We start from the raw sequence: 24084 nt of genomic DNA, 5'->3' as shown, positions 1-24084 counted from the left end.
CATAAAAGCAGCTTAAGAAAGAGGAAGCCCTGTGGCCAATAGGACAAGAAAGTCTTGTTCAGGATGCTCTAGTCTGAACGTCTCTCAGCACCTGCGCAAACACAGGTTACTTCAAGCAAGAGACAGTTCATTGCAAACAATTCACGCAATGTCATCAGATGTCACAGAAGATAATGTCAGGCTGTGTGTCTTACTGCACTGAAGACTGACCTGCCCAGTTCTCATTACTGGGGATTAGCTGAACCAGCTGCTGAGCGAGCTGTGTGAAGGTCAACAATATGCTTGAAAACCAACTTGTTACTCTCTGAAAAGATAATACAGGTATGTTTTTTCCACACACACACAAAAAAATCACTGTAAGAATTATATTTCCAGAGAGAGTCAAAAGTTTTTCTGTGGATTTTATTTCATATAACATTATCCATCAAATATCACATCTACCAGTAACCATCTAAAAATCTCATCCAATTTTCCTTTGAAGAAATCTAGCCTATCAGCTTTCCAATGCCCTCCCCCCTTTCTTTCTAGTCAACTTAACGCAAATCCCTCTGACAACCGAACCAGGTTACAAAGTACAGGTGAACACTACAGAGGAGACTGACAATGACTACAGTCAAAACAAATTTTTTCACTCAGTGCACAGAACTGCAACGCCACGTTCATAGAAGCTACGGGGATCTTCCTTGGTAGCTATTTCAAAGTCAACCGTGAAAATCAGATCAGCACGAGTGAAGTTCAGATAAACTGGTAAAGTAACCTGGGGAAAAACACGAATACAGAAGAAGAGTTAGGTAAGGTAGCTGAAGAGTGTAAGAAGTTTCTGTAATACTACATGGTATTTGTGAGATGGGAATTTAGTCTCAGATAACTCAATGCTCAAAATACGAGAAAAAAACCCCAGCCTAATAAATTCACCTAAAGCAAAGCCTTCTTTATAGGTATAAATTCAAGTTTTGGTCTGAACAGCATTAGTATTTTCAGATGCTTCCCCTCTTTCTTATCTAACTACAAAGGAAAGACCTAATCAACACTAGGTCTGTTTGCTGCTAGCCTGGAATTTAGGTACCAACTGACACTGAGAATATTAGAAAAGAACAATTTGAATTGTAGTGCCTGATAAAATTATCCATAAAGCTTCAAGAAAAAAAAAATTGCTAGGTATATCGGAGAGTTCTTTTAAAAATTGCTTTTATCCATACTTACAACATTTGCTTTTTTATCAGCGTTTGTCTGCTTGATCCAGCGAAGCTGTGTGATGGGCAGTACAGTTGAAATAGCATTGGAAAGGGACAGCTTGTTGTTACTGCATGTAGCTCCCTGAAGCTTCAGGCCTGTAAATTGAAATACACTTCAGAGTTCTAAGAGTTTTCCTACACCCAGACAAAGATTGTCTCCCTGTGTATCATTTAAGGGCTGTCTAAGTCCACTAAATGAGAGGTAAGTATTTCACACTGCTAAATAAAGAGGTTGTAGCAGATACACTATCCAACACCGCTTATATACTGACGCGAGTCTTGAGATGTATTAGCATTATAAGTACTTCCCTACTAACAAATATCAAACTAATCTTTAAACAACTTTAGAAAGCATGCATTAACTTTTGCAATGACACAATCTTTTTCATTTGATACAGCCTATTTAATACCAGAAGCTTCTGAAAATATTTTACAGCAAGGAACCCTCCTTTCTGGTAAGTTTACCTGTGACTCCAAAACTGCAGGCATCCAGTACTGCATTCTGGGTAGTTGTAACGTTGACCTCAAGACAGAGTTCTTCAAGGGACCAACTGTTTGCTTGGGCAACATATTGTCTCGTAGCAGTAATATATGCCTCTGGTACAAACAGGCCACCAAGGCACACGTGGATGTTCTATTTGACGGGGAAACAATTTAAAAAAAGAAAGCCTATCAGCTGCAGTATTAATTAATGATTATCGTAAATATTACTTCCGCAATCTATTTATATTAAAATTTTCCTGCTGCTACTGGAACACTGTGGAACTGTTAAACCGCTTTTTGCTCTGAGGCTACGTCTTCTGTCATTCTAAAATACTGTTTCCCTCTAATCTGTATGAACAGTTTAGCCTGCTAAGCCCCACCATGTTGAGATCAGGAGATACTCAACAGTATCTTCAAGCCCGTTTCAGAGAACATTGACCGAAATTGTTTTGCCCAAGGAACTATTTAGAAGCCTTGACGCGAAGACTCCTTGAAGCAGTTATACAGCCAATACACCAATAACCTCTAGAAGAAATCAGTACAAGATACCTTTAGTTCTTTCGCTCCACCAGAAGCAGCTGCCTGGGAAATATTCTGCAGCTGTTTAATGCGCTCGCTGAAGTCAGACACCCACTGAATAACAGTCATACCAGCTGGCACGGTGTAATGAGACCAGCTACGAGGCAAAATACCTATGAAAAAATGCAATTAGAATTAAGTTTTGTTTGCATAGAAGTTGTTGGAATTACACACTATCTTGACGCTTCACTTTTTCTCCCAAGAGCCATTTAAGACCTGGACCAGGATATCAGTCTCTAATTAAAAGGCTCCTCAGTAAGCGAAAGCATTTTCAAAGTTTACAAAGCAAATGGCACCCAGGTCTACTATTTACTTTAAATGCCATCCAGTTACAGAAACCCTTCAACAGCAGCTTCAGTTACACACAGCTACATACTGCAGTAACTATCTTCAAGTTTTTGTGAAGATTTGAATTCTTTAGAAAAAACTGAAGAGGTCAAGTATCTCTGTTTCAGGAAATGCTTTTATTCAAAGCAGACAGCAGATCTTCACGTAGTACTAGAAGCGGGATATCTGTGAAAATTCCACATTTATCTTGAAACAAGTTTAGAGAATTTGAATATTTTCTAGGAGATTTTATAGGAGCAATATTACTCATTTTGTGGTATAAGTAACTTTCTTCCATCACAATTCAAAGACTGAAAGAATTTAGTAAGATTTCAGCTTAGAAATTAAGCTGCTGATATAAACTGTATAAAAAAGCCTAATATTAACCACCTCAACTTGAAATCCCAAACTAAACCAATTGGAATTTTAAGCTCGACACAAAAGTATTGCTTGTGTCACATGGTAAAGTCAACCCCAATTTTCCTGCAATTTTTTAAGCTGCTTAGCATAATGGCCTGTAACTTATAGAGTGCAAGAGGCAAAGAGAGCACTGGGAGATGCTAATTTGAATTACCATACCTTTCACCAGTTCATTTATAAGTGTACGCAAATAGTTGGTTTGTTTCTTTTTTCCTTCACACACTTGAACCACATCTGCAAGGTCCTGACGAACATCCTGAAGCAGCTTAGCTCCCATTTTCACCTCTCTCTCAAAGAATCGGAATAAAGGATCCTGATTGTCAAAACATTGAAAGTAAGTTGGAGATCAAAGTTCTTGCTGGAAAACTGCTACAAAAAGCAACCCCAAAATCCTGGATGGACTGACCAGTAACACTGTGACTGCAAGCATTAAGATGCACGTGAAGATGCAGCCTATGGTGCAGAAAGTGACTGCAGAGACTGTTTTACAACCAACAATCTCCTCTCCTTTGGAGAAGCAGGAATGTAGAAGTCTTAGTTGAACAATTAATACAGACTGCCTGCTGCAGCTCCTTCCAATCAACCCTGTATTTCTTTTAATTAGCAACAAAAGGTTCTCCCCTACTGTCCCAGAGCAAGTCTTTGGGAGCAACTACGCAACTGTGGGCATAGTCAGCTGGGGAGTCTTATTCCCGAATCAGAGCTTAGGGCGCTACTATCCACATCTCAAAAGTTTCCTCCAGCCCTTGCAACTTCTGTTGCCAGTTAGGAGAAGCTGCTGCTCTGTCTCCCCTCACTGACCATCACTAAATTTTAGCAGTAATTAATGTGCGCCGGCTGTAAAGGCAGTATCATATGTAACAGTCAGTGTGGTACAAGTACAACACGAAGCATTTGTTTCTTGCTACCTGATCACAGAGAAGCTTCAGAATTGGTACCCTTGATAGACATCTGCCATTGTATTTCTTCAAATGATCCCCAGAAGACATAAACCAACTTTTAAGAGCATTTGAAGAAACCCATAGCTATGGGTTTATGTAGCTATGGCAGTCAGAATCAGCATTGATCCAGGTTCCACTGTCCCGCCAAACAGTTAAATCAGTATTTGCAAATCACAACACACTTGTTCCAATGCACCAGAACTTGTACACTTCCTCTGCCCACGTTAGATAAAAATTAGTGCTTACCTTAATGTTTTCCACAGTCCGCTTCAGATGGTTTAGAGTTTGTGGGATAAGGTGAAGCCAGTTAGAGGCTGTGGTATGCAGTGTTCTCATCCAGGCTGGGCGGCCATCTGATGTAGAATCAGTTCTTGTCTTCTTCTCAGTTTCTGCATAAGCTAGATCATCCTCATCCTCTAGCATCTGCATTTTCAGCATTTTACTGATCATATCTATGCCTGAAACAGAAGATATGCCGTTAGTCAGAGAAGCAGTGGCATCAAGATGAAAACACCCTACTACATGCAAGAACTAGGACTTTTCTTTTTCCCTGGTCCAGAGTGAAGATTCAGAACTGCCCAGCTCTAGGTGGCTCCAGAGATGACAATAAAGCTTTCCAGAATCAAGATGGGAGCTTGACATCTGGAAGGCTGAATGTAACTGTTCTTTTAATTCATGAGCTTCAGTTTTTGGACTACTTGAGTGTCTTTCTTTGCAGAAGTTAAGCCAACTATGTTGAGGGAGGAGGGGAAAGCTATCAACTCTTCAGCAGGATTTATATTTCTCTTCTGCTTTTTAGTTAAAAAGGCAGCCTGGTAATCTATGGAACACATTGTTAAAGTTCTGGTTTTACCTTGTGTGGTGAGAAGAACTTTCTCTGCATTATTTGGCAGGCCCAGCCATGATGGTGTTTGTGTATCTGGCAGCATCTCAACCCACTGGACAAATTCTTCACGCCTGCAAGTCAGAGTTTTAATATTCATTAGAAGGCTTCCCCTATTAGAATGGCAAGGTGGTTCTTTGCCTGAGACAAATGTTTACGCAGCTACATTCCAGCACAGAGATACAGGTTAGGGTTTTGTGGGTTCTGTTGTGGGTTTTTTTTTTAAATTTAATAAAAGTTGTACATAGAGTTCAGGATAAGGAAAAAAAGATACCTGATTCCATCTGGCATCTGAATATCTTTGTGTCCATCAACTTTGCAAGCCAGTTTGAACTCACTATCAAAACTGAGAGTGGTGAAGAGACGTTCCAAGAAAGTGTTTAACAAACGTTGATCAAATTCATTATCAATGCGACCTCCATAGATAGACTGTGCCATCAGTGTCTTTAACGCAGACCAGGGGATTTTATCAGGTGAAATGTTTTGGCGACCCTGTAAGTAAAATGCAATGTAAGTATGAGGAAACAATCCTTTTCACCTCTCCTCTGACCGAAGACTCAAATTCAAGAACTAAGTGAAATTGCTACAAGGTTATCTGTGCCTACTCATTTAACTCACTAAAAGTTTCCAGAACAGACTGCCTTACTGAAGATCTTCAGTAATCTAAGCACCACGTATACCTAAGTACACAAGACTACTTGCCTTTGCTGTATCATCCAACCATGTATCTACTGTGTCACAGGCAGATCTCAGATCAGACTCTCCAAATTCATACTTCTTGGACCAACCCAATGGAGCATAGCGCAAGCGCTCTTGGATAATGGCATGGAACCAGGCAAGGAGGAAATATAAACGAGCACGCTCATTTGGAGACTAGGAAGTGGAGAGAAAAAACCAAAACCACACAACTATTACTCAAGTTAACTGATAAAAAATAAAAGTCTGCTAAAAGGTTAGAAAATATCAGATTTAATGCTAGATTGCTACCAAAAATGAATACATTCTACCAGCAGAAGAAGCAACTACTACTTTACATAGAATGTTTTGTTCTCACAGAATTACATCTTGGAAGATGAGGTTTTATCATCTACGGTAAGATTTTAAAGAAAACATTCTGACGTTTTCTTTCACCTACACAAGCTGCCGACTTACCTTGCACATTCTAGAAACCGGAATGCTACTGAAAGTCCTCAGCATGTTTGCCTTTACGCCAGGAGGAGGTTCAAACACAAAGATTCGTCCAGCACGTAACAAATTCACTGGCACCTAGAAAAGATCAATAAACTCAAATCCAACTCCTTTAGCCTTCACTAAACTAAATCCCTCTAACAGCACAGTTTGTATTAGCTTCAAAACCTCACTGTGAGCACACACAGTGAAGTCCAGCCTTTCTTTTGGAGGGTAGGGGAAGCAGCAAAATGAATGCTATGAAGTTTTCAGCTACAATTAAGTTATCAGAAGCCAAGGCTAGTAACTGCCCTGAAAAGCACGTATTCTCCTTTTCTTTAATGTGGAAAGGCATGAGAAAACCTTCCCTGGGTAGCACTCTTGGCTCTGCAAGCCAGTTACTCTACCAGAGGATCAAATTTTTAAATTGATGCTACCTTTGGATTAATCTCCATGGTAAGGAAGAGTCTGAAGCAAGCATGAGGTTGTAGGGAATGTAGCTTCTTTTCCAGTTGCATGAGCCATCCAGGAGCCAGGTGAACATTCTTCAGCATTACCCATCTGTGAAGTTTTGACAGAACAAGTGCTTTTTAGTGTACAGCTTATGGATCCTGGCTATAATCATCACAAAGAGTAACAGAATATGGTATTACTGCTCCAGGTTTTTCTTCCTCTTTTAAACCTGCCTTCTACATAGAATCAGTTACTGTGTACTGTAAACGGGCTAGCTAACCTTCTTGTTTTGCAGATACAACCTACTTCTCTTGAAAATATTTAGATCAAATAGAAGTTGTGAAGAGCTACGTTTAAGTTATTATAAATTTCAGTTCAGAAGACAGTCCCATTTTTTTAACTCAGTTTTATCTATTTAGCCCATAGATTACTTCTCCTTTGCCTCCCATTTACCCTTCTACTAGACAGTATTCTAGCTAAAAAGGAGATATAACTTACCTTCCAGATTTCACTGCTGTGTTTATTGCTTTATCTGCTTGGTTAAACCCTTCAGCAGAACCTAAAAGACAGAAGGGTTACTGTAAAGCTCTTACTGATAACAATTTAATTTATGCTTTGATGATGAAATAAGGTATGTTCTTACCAATAGCAATAGAAGTAATCTGTGTATTCTGCTCAGCTGCAAGGTCTTCAACATGACCACTGGCATCATAACCAGGCACTGAACACATCAGCACAGGGGTATTAGGTTTCACCTGTTGTCCAAAAGGTTTAAAAGGATACAAATCAGTCACTATGTGAATAAGGGAATGCAGTAAACTAACTGTCTTCCCTCAGGCCAGCTAAAGACATCATGCTACTCTTAGATTTACATTAACAAATAGGAAAACAATCCACTCCCCATACCATGGGGAGAATGGTAACTGGAAGCAATGTTCCAGCGGATAGCTTTACTCACCATGGAACTCATGCAAGGTGGCACTAAGCACTACCACAGGATTTTAGCCTTTCAAAAAAAAAAAAAAAAAAAAAAGAAAAAAAAAAGTGTGTTACCTCTGTATCTACGATGTGTGTCAGGTCTAAAGGCTGCTCCATAATGGACATGAAAGACTCTCCAAGATTTGTTGAAACAAAGGTATGTGCCATTGCCAGCAAACGATCTGGACGGAAGGCCTGGATCAGAAGCAAGCGATGAATGGCCTGTCCAATAGGAGCTGAAAAAGGCATACAGGATTAGATGGACAGATGAGAAAACCGTCCTCAACATCTTCCTCTCTTCAATTCTCCGTTCAATTTTTCCCATCTTCTTCTGAAGACTACATATTTAGAGAGTTAATTATCCCTTTGAAAGATCTGTTGCAATGTATTAATGGAATGCTTATATTCTGTCTTCACTTTGACAGTCAAGAAACTTACCATCTTCAGTTGGTTTGTCTTATGCGACATTTTAGGTACCTGCTCGATTGCTCACATTGTGAGGCCTTTAAAAGCCTACCTTGACAAGATTATTTGGATTCTACTGAAATGCTACTGGTTTACAAAATCTACAGTTTAGAAGTATTGTCGTGACATGATTTTAACTTCCAGGGACAACAGATCATATCTTCTCACTCATTCAATAATGAGTGAGACGCATCCTGGTCATATTCATTCTGCTAGACTTTGAATTATTATACACTTGTCTAGCATAGAGAGGACAGATAACGTAGAGCTGCTTCAGTTAATGGTCAAGCAGCTTTATGGTAGCTAGTAAATACAGGCTTAGAATCCTTAATTTAGAAAGCCACCTACAGGAATGAGCCTTGAATGGTCACAGATGGCAAACACTTCCTAACGTTACCTTTCAGGCAGGGGAGGAACTGAAGGGTAATGGTTACCCTTAAGTTCTAACTCGTAACAAATTAGCACTAACAACTAATGGAGCAAGAATTAAGATTTCACGCTTAGACAAAACTACAGGAGGAAACAGTCTAGCAGACCAGATATGTCCTCAGAATATCTTTGTCTTTTTAAAGCTTTTAAAGTGTTGAGCTGCCTCCAGATTTGCAATGACTAAGATTAATCCAAACTATTATGCAATCTATTGAGATGTGGAAGTATATTTCATCCTCAGCGGAAGACCAGATGACAGCTTCAGGTGCAGGAAGTAAGTGTAGTAACTATCGCTTACAAAAGTTTGTTTTTTCTGAAAACAAAAAAACACAAGGTTCTTCCACAATCCCAACTTTATGATTTTCCCAGGCATTAAGGTCCAAATTAAAGTTCTACTTTAGAATTGCTTTAAAAACACAGTAATTCTACTTAGATTAAAGTCAGTACAGAAGGATTGGTGTGGACAGTAGTGCACATTAACTTACTTGCAGGTTTTTCTTCAGTCCAAAGGTATGGTACAGTCTGCTCTGGTGAACTGCTATCCAGCCAGATACAGAATTGCTATATTGAAAGAAAATGCAAAAAACTTGAAATGTAGTTTCACAGCATCAAAAATTTGCTGCAAGGTAGAGAGATGTTCAATCTCAGCCTTAAAATCTAGAATTTAATATAGTGCAGCGTTCAGCTACATACCGACTTTCAGTAGGAAACAAGGATTGCTAGGGTAGGGTTGAACTTGGTACAGTCCCAGCTTTACTAGCCTTGGATTTGCAAACAGATCTTTAAAAATTCTATTAAGTAGCTAAATGTGAACAATGAAATGCACAATTTCCTAAGATTTTTCCTATTTAAGGCTCATATGTTATTCTCTATCTTTAGAATACAAATTTAATTGAGTACCAGATGAAGCGTTTGAACTTCCATCTACAAATAAGTCTTGAGAAATAAGACAGGGCTAACACTGTTAAACAGAAGCATTACTGTATTAATGAAATATTAGCCCTAAATATTGTCCAACACTCAACATAGTTTGGTCTTTTCCAAGGCGTCTAGATATGTATGGTTTGAGTGTTTCACTTATAAATGGCTTGAATGTTTCCCTGAGCAAGACTACAATTTGACCAGCATATTAAGTTACGTTCTTGACTCATTTTTCTTCAGTGAATTTCTCCAAGTTCTGTTGCTGTTGTTTTTAAATCAAAATCCACATACAAAACTCAAAATATTCACTATTATGCTTTCTTTAGATGCGTCCAGTCATTTCACTGATATCCCCTAATTCTGCATTGCCTCCAGCACCCCTGATACTACGTATCACTACCAAGTCCCAGCCCAAGCTATATGTATTTTATCCCAGGTTGAAGAGTTTGAGGAAAATTAGACATAGCAAAGAGAATTCAACTTGTAATATGAGGCCAGGCAGGGCAACCAAATAGGTCCTATTTAAGATATGGATGTATTTTAGAACACAGTTTCACAGGCAGGACATAAATACATCCTTAGAACACTTAGGTCATCAGAAGGAGCAAACTGTTCAGCAGCTGAGCACCATATCCAAATTTATTCCAAATAGCAATGTCCAGGAGCCCAGCATAATGACATTGTGTATGGCTAGGACTACTCCCCTCTACTGCATAATTATCACATAATAGTGATACAGTAAAAGACATACAGTATCAGACTTCCTGCTACCACAGGGACCAAACCTGACCATAAAGGTCGATGAATGGTGAAGCTGCTTACAAGGCTGAGTGATGAACAATACTGGTATTTACAACTCAAGTTTCATAGCTTGATTACAAATGAAGTAAGAACATTCATTTCCACAAGAACTACAACTAGTTAATCTGTAAGCCTTCCCTTCTCATACTAGGAGAGCTTACTTGTAAGTGTGAAGCTCTTAAAGCAGACATCTAAAAAGCTTTACCAGGTAGTTTAGTGCAGAAACAAAGCCTAGCCAACACTTACCTCATCAGCTTGAACTTTTGAAACAAGGTCCTTAAATGCAGGAAGGCAGCTCAACCTCATCATTGCTTCTGTTTGCTCGACAGTCAAACCATTGATTTTCGGGAGAGATGCAGTGTTTAGTACAATCTCCTTCCCTCTCAAGAAATGCTGGAATTCTGCATCATATGCGGGCTCCCTAATATAAGGGGAAAAGAAGACTTAAGCTAGGTGCCTTCAAGACATCCATCCCTTTTTCAACTAAAGCGAAGTGAGAAAACAAATGTTTACCCAATAGTGCCTTTCAGTTTAATCCGGGCCAGCAACATAGCAAATGTTATATGATCTTGATGCAGCATGCCACGTGCCACTCTATTGAAAGCCACCTACCAAAAAACCAAAGAAGATAGTAGCATAAGAAGCCTTGAAGTCTGACCCTTCAAAAATTACTGAAGTACATTTATTAATTAAAAAATTGAACCTGAAAGAGATCCTTTGTGATGATTGAGAGACGCTGAGTATGGTCTGTGATTCCCTTCAGATTTGGGTTCTCATACAAGACATTGTGATAGATGTCCAAGAAAAACTGGAGAGAGTATTGGTACAGGAAATGTATCTGAAAGAAAAAAGAGTTTGTTTTTTCTCTCTAGAATCTTGCTGTTTGATAGTCAATGTCTTGTGCCTACCAAATTGCAATATGGCCACCTGAGCTGGAATTCGGCAGTGCCTATTTAGCTTTGAACACCAAATGGCATGATGCTTCCGGTAAGGAAGAACAACTCATCCTACCTGTTTTAGTGACTCCATTGTAAAGTAGATACTGCTGCATGCTGTAGAAAGAGGTAAGTACTGCTGAGAAACAGTCTCCACTTCTTGCATGACAATATCAGTCTCCTCTACTTTCCTGGTGACCTCTGCTGCTTCCTTCTTCAGGTTCTCAAGAGTAGTGATGATGGTGTCATCATCCAGAATACGTCCCTTCACTTCATTAAGGGCTTGTAGTAGGGATTTTTCTAACTGACGCAAGCGCAGCTGAAATTCACCTTAATTAGAAGAAAAATTAGGTTATATATTGTATAGATGTGTTACTTTTTAAGAATTATATGAATTGTGTATACTTTGCCATTGAACATCCTGAAAAAGCAAGAGTGTCAGCTATAAAGATATTTCATTGTGTATTTCTACAGCTACCGTAAAATCACAGTATTCTTTTAGAACAGGAGGAAGTTACTTTCATTTTGGTAAGCATACCCTGAAGCTTGAGGAGGTCAGAGCGTTTTTCATCAACATCTGGTCTTTCAGCTTTCAGGACTTCATTCAGACACTGGCTCTGTAAGCTGCTGCGAGTTACTGTAAAGTTCACAAATGTAACACGAGAGCAGAGGTCCGGTGGGAATTCAACCTGTCACAGGAAACATGAAAAACTCTCTCAGTTCTCTGACGTATCATTTCTACTAACAGGACAGCCTTTTCTTTTACGTACTGTTGGATCTCTGGTGGAGAGGAAGATAACGAAGGATGGTGACAAATCAATATCTTGGTCTCCCAGAGTAATCAGGACTCTGCCTCCAGTTCTCCGGACTTCACGATTCAGAACAGGATTCAGAACCGGATCATAGCTCTCCACATCCTAGAAGCAGAGACGCGTTAAGAGATGCTGCTTCTTGCAAGCATCTCAAGCTAAAAATCCCAATCAAACTGAGGCCTAAAGCTCTGGTAGCAATCCATTTGCAGTTGGTTTACAATACGGATCACATTCAGAACATATTTCCACTTTAGATTTGTGGTTGAGCTACACAAACACAGAGTTTAGGCTATTACCGTACAAAATCTCAGCAGGGGAGCATTATTATTGTGTTAGTTCTAGTGCATAATAAGCCCTATGCTAAGCAGCACAAGCAACGGTTACTGATCTCATCTATGAGCTAATCTTTTGTTTTCCCATTTTCATTCTAAGAAACGAAAAACATATCCATCTCAAGTCCAAGTCAACTATTCCTACAGTTGCCTATTTCTTTGTGTTACTGAAACTTCTTCCTGCTAGTCAGAATAGATTTAATTCTAGATAACTAACCGTATTAGTTGCTATTACCCATGACTAGGGATAGCATATGGGAACAAAGGAACAGACAGGTTGCAGGTCATTTTATAGAGTGGAAGTAAAGAAAGATCATTTGAAAATAAAGGCATTTGATCCTAAAATGGTAGGAAAAGGAAATATCTTCTTTTGACTGTCTAACTCACTAATATATTTTTCTCAGGACTAATACCTCACATATCGCTGAGTACTAGTTTACTTCTTAAATTACAGTTTGAAAAATGTTTACATCTTACTAACAAAACAATCACAAACTTTTCTAGTGCACAGTAAACTAGTTTCTACGTGATCACGTAACTAACCTGTACCAGAAGTGGGTTACCGAATCTCAAGGCACTTTCCAAGTTCTTTCTGAAAGCGTCATCCAAGAAACTAGTACGAGTTATCTTACGGTCTTTATATTCATTCATGATAAACTCTGTAGCTTGCCCGGAGGGATCGATGATCAATGGATACCTAAGTTAGTAAAGAAACACTTTTATTATTTGGGTTTTGACTGCGGACAGCCTCTAAGCAGTTTTATAAATTCAGGTTGCATTATTAGTCTCAATTCTAAAAGCTTGTATATTGATGGAATAAGTTGGCCAGGTTTAATGACTTATTTCAGTTCAGGGTTTTGAAAGTAAGTCTGTATTTGGGGAACAAAATCGCTTCAGTTCAAGCCAGCTTATTTTAACAACTAAGCATAACAAAAAAGGCAAGCAAAGATGCATTACAGCTTTTATGTTTACACATAGTTGAGAAGATTTTACAAACATTGGAAGCTCTCACAACAGTGAAACAGTGCTTTGAAAGAGTTACTGTGATTCTTTGATAGGTGCAAAACCAGGCCTGCTTTGAGAATGTTGCTTTAGAATTCTACATCATAGAATGAAATACCTATTAAACCGCTTAAGCATGATGGCGTTCTCAGTGCACAGGTCGTCTGCAGGTAGAGAACTTGCTTGCCAGCGAAGCCGCTCATCTGCGTTGGACAGGTACTCTGTTCTTGCAATATCTGTACGGAACTGCAGTAATTACATACAGTTAGTATTTGACTAGAGATTCTCCAACAAGCTGGTGAAGCCGTTTTGAGTAAATGCACCTCTATAAGGTATTTTTTCCAATAGCTCCACTCTTAGCAATCTTAAAACTTCTATAACTGTTGCAATAAAGTGATTTATGGTTAACTTATCATGTCTGTATCTTTACCTGGATATTTGCTTGCTGCAAATGGTGAGACCACGTAGTGAACAGATTCTGACGCATCTGCTGATCAAAGTAGCCAGCATAGGCAATAAAAGCTCCTGAAAGTAAGCAGTCTCCTGCAATAGTGGACATCTGGTTCTTGAAAGTTTCACTTGTCTTCTCCCATCTTTCACGTTCAGCAGAAAGACTCTTCAGAAGAGCTGTACTACGGTTTACCTAGAAATAAGTGGTGAATTAGTCTCTTTAGATGATGAATTGTTACAGTATGACAAGTCTCTTGGGACACTTCAATATTGACTCACAACCCAAGTTAAATTTAAAAGCTCAGAATGAAATTAAATTTCTATTTCTTTCACTTCGGTGTTAGTTTATTACGTTGGTTTTAACTGTTATCTTGATGAACTTAAAAGTGTCAGGTATTAGCATAGTGGTGACATGATAATGATTAGATCAAATACACTGATACATTCTTCCCCGCAAAAAAAAAGTCTAGTTAAGACATTACAATTACACTACATCCATGCCTGTTTCCAAAGGCTTTCCACTTATTTAAGCCTTATGTGAACTGTCTCTAAGCAACATGAGTTGGTATTTCTAAGTCAAGACAGGTTTCAGTAGCTTAAGAAGCTTCATTAGATCCAGGGATGAAATGGACAGCTGAGATGCACTGCACAGGGGAAGCAACCGAGTCTGCTCACAAGTTTGAAGAATGATTCAATTTCCAACTGTCAAAGACTAAAGAATGGAAAATTACTGATATATAGAAGTCTTACTTTTGCTTCTACAGCAGCCAAGTCTGCCTTAATAGCTTGAGCCTCTGAAATCAGTACTGCATATTCTTCTTTGTAACGGGCAATACTGGCCTCAAGATCACGAATCATTTGCTCTACTTCATTTGCTTTCTGTTGGTTATCTTTGGCATCATCCTCCAGCTTCTGCAGTTCATTGCGTAGAGGTTCCACTCTTTTCAACATATCAGCATAGTTCAGCTGTAAACAGTAAATAGGCCCTTTATACTTTCTAAAGTGACATGTTAACAAAGTATATTCAGGTATGTACTATCAACTGCATCTTTTCAAGCTTCAGTATTTGCAACCTGTATAAGATTTAATAGCTACCTAACAGAAACTCAGGATTGTTTACCAATCCCTAAGACTCTAGTTTAAACAAAGCGCAGACAAAAAAGGAATTACTTTTTGCCAGATTCTTCTACTGCTCTGTACACATACAGGAAATCATCTGAAAGCCTGAGAAAGGCTGAATAGTGTTCAGCGCTGTTTTGCATAAATATTCAACTGTGTGTCCATGCCAGTACTGTGCTAATCTGCCTTTCTTAGTAAAGAATTGACACAGCTAAGCCACAGAACAATTAGGATAGGACTTATTGGCAAGATTCAAGCTAAACAGTCTCTACATATCATGCCATTCATAGCAGGCTCAGTTTTAACAAGCCAAGAGTGCAGCTGTATTGAATACCAACAGGCAAGTGAAACCATTCTTGGATATCTCTGTCTAGGAGCATCTTCCCAAAAGCCTATTCCTTTAGGAAACTAGTCAAGTATTTAAGACTGCCTAAAAGATCTTAACCGAGCAGCCTGTGTGTGTGCCGCACTCTCAAGCAAGACAGAGACTGCATATGTGTTGTTAAGAGGATTGCACTGCATTTTGCCTCGTAGAATGACACTACATACAGAAAGGATCCGCTATTGTTTACTGTAAACCTAAAGTTTCTTGGTGCAAAAGCTTTATCAAAACTGGCCATTGGTTCTCTGGCACAGTACTACAGAGTCCATAAGCATGCATCTGAACCATGTACTGATTTCTTTGAAACAAAATAGCTTGAAATATTTAGTTGAATAGAGGCAAATTCAGAGCCTTTAGACATTGTTATACACCTTCAGGCTCATTCTTTTCATCTTGTGTTTGCTTCCACACAGTACTGACTTTACCTGTGCAATTGCCCATTTCACCATAGGTCCACAGGCCAGTGATGCTCTGTTTACAATTTCATAGTTGTAACTTGGATTTGACAGGTAGTTTTTCTTCATCTTCTCCCGGATGGCATCACTGCAAGGGAAAAGTTTTTAGAGACTGCATGAGTATACTGTATGATGGCACGCAGGTGTTCAGTGTCCCTTTATCTGGCCCGCCTTCCACAGTTGACATGAACATTTCCTAGTAGTTTTGCTGATGGGTAGCTGGGATGTTTTAATTAGTTCAAGATGTTTCAGAAATTATACCTTACGGGTAATAAAAGGCATTTAACAATATTTTAAGATCAGTCACTCACAAATTCCTTAACTCCGCTCAGAAAAGTCTGGAGTTGGAAGAGAATTCAGGTGTCTCTAGTCTGACCTTCTGCTCAGATTCAGCACCAGCTAGGAGGTCAGCCTGGATAAAGCCCACAGCAACGTGGACTGTTACTGCAGCAAAACTACTTTCAACTAATAACATGGCTTTGGACAGCAACACACTGCTTCGCAACCATGCCTTGATGTTACTCAACAGCAGTTGTTTTGTCCCAATTTGCATGCTAACACCTTTGCTTCAGTAGTCTTTCCCTGTACCACCTACACATTCACAACATGCAGGAATAATTTACTCTCAAAAGAAGTCATGTGCTACCAAAGCAATTATACAGAGAAAATTCCAGTTAGGACCTTTCCATATCTTTGTAAATAGTTTATTCACATAAATAACCCACACTTGCACTTTACCTGATTTCTTCAGCAGAGAAGTTAACAATGGTTGGAATGAAGTTCTCTCTCATGATGATGGAACGTATTTGTTTCCAGTCAGTTGTACTTTCCCCTAGTAATAGGCAGATGGACTCCAGTGCTAGCTTAACTGCTGCAGGTGGATTTGCCATAGAACGGACCTCGACCAGGTGCTGTTTCTTTATTGACTTCACAGCTAACCAGTGCCAGACAGATGACGAATGTTGATTGGGAAGAAAACGAACAGTTAACAAAGTCCATTAAAGTACCCTGGATATGTAAAAATGCTTCAAGATTCTCAAAAGGAATTTGAGGTTATTGGAGAAGCAGATACTAGTGGATAATGTTCAAACTACTCTATCACAAGATAAACTTTTGTGAAAGTCAACTTGTCAACTGACCACAGGCAACTTGTTCTGCTGCCTAAAAATGACAGACTTAAAGCAGTGATTCCTCAATCCAGTTTAAAGAATGGACAGCTTGATTGTATGCTGTCTGTGCAGCAATTAGGCATCAGTGGTCTTTCTGATTATGAGCTTTCTTTATTAATACATAGACTGAATAAATAACTCCAGCTCGTCAGTCAGAAATGAAGCCACAAGCCATAAGAAGTGTATCAAGTACCAGATCAGTACTATAAACAGCATAAAAATCACAGTTCAAAGGCTAGGAATTTCTTCATCACTGTTCAGCTCCATGCTAAGAGCCTAAACACTTGTTAGAAAGGACCAACTCAGACCACACCAAAACACCTTCCCCTAGTTTTAGACCCAAGCCCACAGTGTGATCTCTTTAGGTGCTAACATACCATTCTGAGCTTCAATGACAGCTGGCTCCACCTTGTCAAGATCTTCTTTCACACTCATCTGCTTGTCTGCAATGACCTCCTGCTGCTTGTGCAGCTGTTCCTGAATCTCCTGACTCATGACCTAGAAGGAAATTTCACAGACAAAATACTGCTTTTTAGAAGCTGAACTTCTTCCAGTGTTTGCTCTGCAGGCTCTGTTCTGTAAATAAAAATATTCACTATGCACAGAGATTTAACAAAGATTTTTACCTTTTTCTTCTCAGCTTCCTGCTGATCTTTCACCATCTTTTTCAGTTTGTCATTGGCTGCTGCATTCTTCACTTCCAGCTCCTGGCTCTTTATTCTCAGGTCACGCCGCAATTCTTCCACCTAAGACAGATTGTAAGATGGGAGAGAGAATTCATATTAAACACAGAGATCTATTTAATCGCTCCAGCCTTATAGAAGGCAAAGTTTTAGAGATATGTACCTGATCAACGGTTTCCTTGATTTTTCTAAGACCAACATTCAAATGCATTTGCTGTTCCTCCAGTTCACTTCGTTTCTCATTGAACAAGTTGGCATAATGGTTGATGAAGTCTAAATAGTGGCGTGGTGTGATTGCCATGGTTCTGCCTCCTCGCTTTGCCAGACGAGCATTAGCCTTTAGGAAAGAAAAAGTTGTAGATTACTACGCATTGTTTTTAAATCTGTTTGGATGCCAAAGATAATACTTTTTAGGAAACTGGTGCATGATGCTGTGGCCTAGAGATCAATATAAGTTAAGCAGTGTAATAATAACATACCTGATGAAGAGTCTGATGAACAAACACACAACTATTAACAATAGCTTCCCTGTGCGATGGTGGTTGTGGCAGCTTATCATACACAACTGGCATGTAATCGGGCACAATATAATTTGGTTTCTCAAGATCCATTTTGCTTGTGAACTCTTTGCCAACTTGGTACAGCGCCTCAGTTGACCAGTCTCCAAACCAGTTCAAGACACATCTGAAATACAACAGCATTTGTGAAGACTTCCCAAAATGTACTGTTTTAACAGTACTCTTAATACATGTTGGAATATACAGCAATTACCTGTTGAAGAGCGCAGGAGAGGTAGCTGCCCTGTCCTTCAGGCCCTCAGATGATGGATTCATAGTGAACACAACATGGAGATTGCGAATAACTTGGCTGGTGAACCATTTGTAGAGTTCCTCATGTGAATCTAACATCAAACCTTCTTTCTGTGCTCCTTCTTTACACTGAGTCATGAGGGTGGCATATTCATCTCCTTCAAAGAGACCAGGAACCTAATTCAAAAGATAGTTTTGTTGTAGCTTATGGTTGTAAAAAGGTGCTTCAAGTATTTACTTAAAATCTTCTTACCTCTCCATTTGCTAGGAGAGTGTTCATTCTCTCCAGGAATCCAGAATCCAACACATTTGACTCATCCATTATAAAAGCTATTTTTTCATTTTTACAGCCAGAACGTCTCAATACTGTCCTAAGGTCTTCATCAAAATCTTCACCTGTATATTTTCTGTGAACCTAGTAAGATTTAACATTGGTTATTAACATTTTGGTTTAGCTTTTAATGGGATTTTTTAGGGGTCGATATTTAAGAAGTGTGAGTTTTGACTAACAGGGTTTTTTTAAGTTAAACTAGCATGCCAACCTTAATTTGGTAGACACTCAAACCGTTCATCCAGGCAACAAATCTTGAGAGGGTTGTTTTCCCTGCCCCACTGACTCCAATAAGCAGCAAGTGGCCCTGTGGCTGACGGAAGATTCTGAAAAAGAACATAACCAAATACATTATCAACTTACTGAAGCTTTTCTTTGAACACCTAAACTTCAAGTTAGTACCAAAACCGACACATCTTTCCAGGTAAGATCCTGCTAACTGGAGGCCAGCAGTATATCATCTCTGGACAGCAATGGGATCACGCTCCATTCTTTCGTACTCTGTACTCAGACTACTGTTTTAGAAAACGTCTCCAAATACTATTTATACTGAAGTATCAGCTTACCGGTCAATTCTTAACACATGATCCAAGACTTCATTGAACAGAACAAGTGGTACATCAAGTTCTTCTTCATAAAAGACTTTAAGCCTAGCTTTCACGTAGTCTCTTAATTCTTCTTGATCCACTGGAATATAATCCTAAAAGAACCAGTCAATACGGTACAGAATTCAAGATGAAGGGAATTTCATTTAGAGATCATTTAGAGATATGAGTAGACGAAAGCAGAATTATTAGAATACTTAAAGTAGCAATCCGCTACAAAAACTTAAGAATGCTGTACTCATTTAACTTGCACAGGAACACGTCTACAGCCCAGAGTGCCACAGATAGCAACATGGGCTTTAAATACTCTATCTACTGAACCTACCACAGGCTGAGTCTGCGTTGCCAGTCACCAAAGAGACTGGGAAGTAGCATGACAGACTGACTTCCCTCCCTTACTCCCTCAATTTATTTTAAACAGCCTTTCCTAGCCACTTGCTATTCGTCACAGAGATGGGTAACAGGCTAGATGGACTTTTGACTTGGCCCAGCAGGATTTCTACAGATTGCCTAGCTGGATCACTTCAGACTGCAAGAAACAGTCCACCATAAAATTTACATATCAGTATGGTTCAAGGGTCACTGCCTTAATCCAAGAGATCCCGTAAGCAATACCTGTTGGCAACTTTCTGGGAGTGGTATACTGTTCTTGAGAAATATTAGTTAAATACTGCCTTTACATACTGTGGTAGATCTTACAATAGCATCCCTGGCAAAACAGTTATTAGCTTTGTGGTAGAGTTCACTGCAGCTAATCATAGTGAGAACTTCTTGGAGATCAGTTTAACAAACGGTGGGCCCCAATTATCATGTTAATATAGCTGTAAGAGCTGCATGACTCAGTTGCTCCCGAATTGTTTTTTAAAATTTAAAAAAATTTTTACTTACCTTCGACAGCCAGTTGCTGTATAAGATAGGTCTGCTCATAGCTTTTTCTTTGTCAATATTGGGGAAGTGTTTCAGAGCAACCATATCAATGTTCTCATCAGTCCAGCGTCTCTCCTCATCTTCTACAAGTCTGGATAAAGAAACAAGTTAGTGACAAGTCCTCTGTAATGGGAGGATATAATCAACTCACAGCAGTACTACGACTAAAGTATGTTTTGTCTTTGCACAGATACTACTCCCAAAAGTGTCAAGTCAGAGTGAAGGAAAATATTCTCATTTGTATTCCAGCTATTTAACACAAAGCACACTTCAGTTTGATTTTCTAATGAAAGTTGGCAAGGAGGGGGGAAAATTAATTTTGAACCTTTTTTTTTGTCCCTCCCATCTCATGTTTATTTTACCTGTCTTGGAAGAGACGTAAGGCTTCATGGGCCCAAATCCTGATAAGGCCTTCAACCGGTAAGGTTTCTAGTGGTCTTAATGCTTCAAATATACCTCTCACCCATCGAGTCATTTCACGAGGTGAATAGATGTAGTGTGGCTGTGTGTCCTGAGTGAACCTCTCCTAAAAATTTAAACTTAATTAGTTACTTCATCCCAAAGTCATACCCTATTTTTTACAGGCCTTGGCATTGCAAGACATTACTTTACTAGTATCATTCAGTGGCTTTTGCCAGAACTCAAGTAATTAAATTGAGTTCTTGTAGACATATTATCCATGTGAATGGCAAACAATGCATGTTAAATGATTCACCATAAAAGGAAGACTTCTAATTAGAGTTTGGGGTTGTATTTAACAAGTTACCTGAGACATTGTGTAGAATTCTACCATAGCGGCAGTGAGCGGTTCTGCATATGTGCGAAGTGATGGGATCAGCCTTAGCATTGCACGATTGAATGTTCCATATATCTGAGTAAGTGAAGCTGGTCCAGGATAGTCCACATAAACCACAGGAACATGTCGTAAAAATCTGGAAGATTTTTGTTACACGTATTATATCTATACGCATATTACACGGTCCAGAAAGTCAAATTATAGTCTGTACTATTTTCATTATCTTTTGCCAAAATTAATTAACTGCTTGATTCAAAATTATCAGCAGTAACTGCAGTTGGTTTGATTGCTCCTTAGTGACTCGGACCAAAAAGCATTCTGAAATATCCACAGCATTTCAGACAGGTTATTCAAGAAGTGTAACAATGAGTCCACTGGCTGGCTGTCAGGGTAAGAACTAACTAGCAGTTAGTTCAAAAGCAGGGAACACAATTTCAGCACAGCTGGTGTTAAACAAGTGTATTAAGAACAGATTACACAGTTGACACTTCAATTTTGACCCCTATTCTGTCGCTATATGGAGTTTACCAGATACATTACCTATGTGAGAGAGGTTTTCTTCCAGGGTCAGTAGGTGGATTACATGCACCAACAAACTGAATTCTCTCCAGTTTCACCCAAGTCTGGTCTGACGTACGATAGAATCCTCCATGTTCCACCATCTGGAGAAAAAAGTAAAATAAAATCAGTGGAACATTGCATTTCCCTGAAAAAAACTGTTATGGTATAGTTGATTACAAAGGAAAACAAACCTGTCTAATGAAGGATATGACTCTCTGTGTGCCATACTTATCCATATCTGGCAAGTTGATTTCATCACAGAACAGCACCAGCCACTTTCCTAACTGCACAGGAGCCAGCACCACTCCATTAGGTGTACGCCGGTACTCGCAGTAGTGATCAAAAGTTTTCAAGAGCAGTTCTGGAGTGGTAGCACTTGAAAAGTTGAGTCCAACCACCTTAAAAAGAGAACAGTGAAAAGAAACAGTTAAAATACACTAAGTCTTAAAGAGACCATATCAAGAGTCCTGAAAACAGCTATGTTTGGCTTTGCACACTGGAAGTACATATACTGTCTATATTTCAGGTTACTGCCTGTACCCTGACTGTATAAGGTTTGCTTTCCGCTGCAGGTTCTCCATTCATCACGCCGCAATGCCTCCTGCCCAACCTTGTACTTAAAACATCACAGCTTCATATAATTGTTACTCCACCTAAATACACTCAAGACTGAGAGCTATTCTTAAACATTACCACAGGTTTTTAAATACTAAATGGAGGAATGCTCCTGTATCATTGAAGCGGCAAAGGAAGGAAATAGCTTTTAGGTTAAGGATCTTGAGACATAAATGTAAATTCTGATCAACATAATTTTTATCTTTTGCTATCTATACACATGAAGGACTGAGGTGCGGGTATCACCAAATTCCGGCTAGCAAATCATTTCCGTGCTAAATCAAGACTGCTGTAAATCTTTAAGGAGATTACAGACTTGATACTACTCTGTAATTCACACATGCAGGTGCGCGCACTCACACACACACACTCTTGCGTACCTCCATGTCAGGTAGAGCTCTTAGAGCGCTGAAGAGCGTCATGGTCTTTCCAGAACCTGGTGGGCCACACAGTACTAGAGGTTTGTGTTCTGCCAGCCAAGTATAGAGCAATGCTTCATGGCGAACTGTATCTAGGGTTGGTACTACAACATCAGGAGCTGCAACTTTGTGTGTTTCAACTTCAATTTGAGGAACCTTGGATTGCCATGGCACCCATTCACCTGTAATGGACACCTAGAAGCACAAAAACATGACGAGACAGTTTAAAACAGGAATATAGCTCAATCTTAGTTAAAATATTTTTTATTAAGCCACAGAATAGTTTATGGCATCAAACTCAATGTGTTTATTTAAACAGGCAGCTTGTTTGCTGAACTGTGAAATGGTAAAATTTAAGGCAGTCTAGTGCTTTGTTTTCCAGTTTCATCTCCAAAATCTAAAGCAAGCTTCTAGGACCACAAAAGAGCAACACTTCTAGCATAAGAAAGGTTTACCTCATAGTCAATTATAGGTATGTTGGGCGCAGTTGGCAGTGGCACAGTGGTGATTCTCCTAATGTATTCTCCCAGCTCTGCTCTCATTTTCAAACGACTGTCTCCAGAAAGAGACCAAAGTATTGCATAGACCAGGTACCTCTGTAAGAAGCAGCAAAAGCAGCTATTGGTTTTAGAGTAATGGAACAAGACTTAATGAATGACAAATCAAATCTAGCTGCTATACTGACACGTCAGACACAGCAGTCATGTAGCAGCATATTGTATTTACCTGGATGTAACGCTCTAGTTGATCTATCTGCATTGGGAAGTCTGGATGATTGGCATTGTACTGGGCTACATTGCGGCAAGCTTGATGCAACATGGAGAACAGAGAACCAAGACAGCGCAAGCGGGTGAGATCCATAATATGCTCCAACTTGAAAGCATGTTCAAGTGCTTTAGTTACCAGGCCATTAGATGTGAAATATGGCTGCATTATTGTTGCAGCATCTCTCTGAATCTGTTGGGGGAGACAAAACACCGCTCAAAGCACTTGCTTCTCATCTGATTACCAGGCAGCAGGAAATAATTTTGTTTAAGGTTTGAAATGCTTCATATTTAATATTCTTTTTTTTTTTTTTAAGAAAAAAAGATGTAAACAGCAAGTCAGCTTTTCTGTGACAGGCTGTCATAAATTCTTGTGATACAAGCATTCTTACTACATTATCCCATAAGGTAATCTAAGTTATACCTGCAACATTGGGGATGCTGCTTCTTCTCCTTCATCTTCTTTGCCCTTTCGCCTTCGCTGAGCTTCTTCCTCACCTTCATCCAGAGGAATGCTTCTTAGTCTGGCCAAGAAGTTATTGAATATCATGTCTGTACTGAGAACATCCTCACTGAACCAGACCATGCCACACCTTGACACAGTAGCCAAAGTGGCATATTTCAGATCCTGTACCTCAAACATGATACGCACCTAAAGAGCAGAAATTTAAAACAAGAGTTTGAAGTAAAAACAACCAACAAACCAACTGCAAAACAAACCAAACACACGCCCCCCACCCCAAACAGAGACCTTTTAAAATAAGTTTATTTGTATCTAGCCTATGAATAACACCTTAGGTTAGTTTAATGCTGCTGTTAAGTTCATCATTATTGAC

At 39.3% G+C, this 24084-nt stretch overlaps 1 protein-coding gene across 1 annotated transcript in view; it reads right to left on the bottom strand.

The window, feature by feature from the left end:
* Window positions 1-387: 387 nt before the first annotated feature.
* DYNC1H1 (dynein cytoplasmic 1 heavy chain 1) overlaps window positions 388-24084 on the bottom strand; it is a 46256-nt gene continuing 22559 nt past the window's right edge. The window contains exons 35-78 of the mRNA XM_054198116.1: window positions 23673-23900; window positions 23211-23441; window positions 22940-23080; window positions 22446-22679; window positions 21642-21848; window positions 21430-21551; window positions 20860-21025; window positions 20456-20619; window positions 20055-20184; window positions 19128-19261; window positions 18773-18887; window positions 18484-18645; window positions 18193-18407; window positions 17901-18105; window positions 17585-17758; window positions 17365-17484; window positions 17116-17236; window positions 16308-16503; window positions 15540-15657; window positions 14364-14579; window positions 13594-13806; window positions 13282-13409; window positions 12705-12858; window positions 11788-11934; window positions 11556-11706; window positions 11094-11347; window positions 10786-10920; window positions 10596-10690; window positions 10329-10503; window positions 8846-8921; window positions 7542-7702; window positions 7132-7243; window positions 6987-7047; window positions 6473-6596; window positions 6021-6134; window positions 5571-5741; window positions 5143-5360; window positions 4839-4942; window positions 4232-4443; window positions 3204-3357; window positions 2268-2410; window positions 1701-1869; window positions 1204-1331; window positions 388-757 (exon numbers count right to left, since the gene is read on the bottom strand). Of these exons, the coding sequence (XP_054054091.1) occupies window positions 629-757; window positions 1204-1331; window positions 1701-1869; window positions 2268-2410; window positions 3204-3357; window positions 4232-4443; window positions 4839-4942; window positions 5143-5360; window positions 5571-5741; window positions 6021-6134; window positions 6473-6596; window positions 6987-7047; window positions 7132-7243; window positions 7542-7702; window positions 8846-8921; window positions 10329-10503; window positions 10596-10690; window positions 10786-10920; window positions 11094-11347; window positions 11556-11706; window positions 11788-11934; window positions 12705-12858; window positions 13282-13409; window positions 13594-13806; window positions 14364-14579; window positions 15540-15657; window positions 16308-16503; window positions 17116-17236; window positions 17365-17484; window positions 17585-17758; window positions 17901-18105; window positions 18193-18407; window positions 18484-18645; window positions 18773-18887; window positions 19128-19261; window positions 20055-20184; window positions 20456-20619; window positions 20860-21025; window positions 21430-21551; window positions 21642-21848; window positions 22446-22679; window positions 22940-23080; window positions 23211-23441; window positions 23673-23900 (6927 nt within the window). The 3' untranslated portion in view covers window positions 388-628. The remainder of the gene's footprint in view (window positions 758-1203; window positions 1332-1700; window positions 1870-2267; window positions 2411-3203; window positions 3358-4231; window positions 4444-4838; window positions 4943-5142; window positions 5361-5570; window positions 5742-6020; window positions 6135-6472; window positions 6597-6986; window positions 7048-7131; window positions 7244-7541; window positions 7703-8845; window positions 8922-10328; window positions 10504-10595; window positions 10691-10785; window positions 10921-11093; window positions 11348-11555; window positions 11707-11787; window positions 11935-12704; window positions 12859-13281; window positions 13410-13593; window positions 13807-14363; window positions 14580-15539; window positions 15658-16307; window positions 16504-17115; window positions 17237-17364; window positions 17485-17584; window positions 17759-17900; window positions 18106-18192; window positions 18408-18483; window positions 18646-18772; window positions 18888-19127; window positions 19262-20054; window positions 20185-20455; window positions 20620-20859; window positions 21026-21429; window positions 21552-21641; window positions 21849-22445; window positions 22680-22939; window positions 23081-23210; window positions 23442-23672; window positions 23901-24084) is intronic.

Source organism: Rissa tridactyla, chromosome 4 (genome assembly GCF_028500815.1).
Source record: "Rissa tridactyla isolate bRisTri1 chromosome 4, bRisTri1.patW.cur.20221130, whole genome shotgun sequence".
NCBI classification, from domain to species: domain Eukaryota; kingdom Metazoa; phylum Chordata; class Aves; order Charadriiformes; family Laridae; genus Rissa; species Rissa tridactyla.
This window is presented reverse-complemented; position numbering and strand designations above follow the sequence as displayed.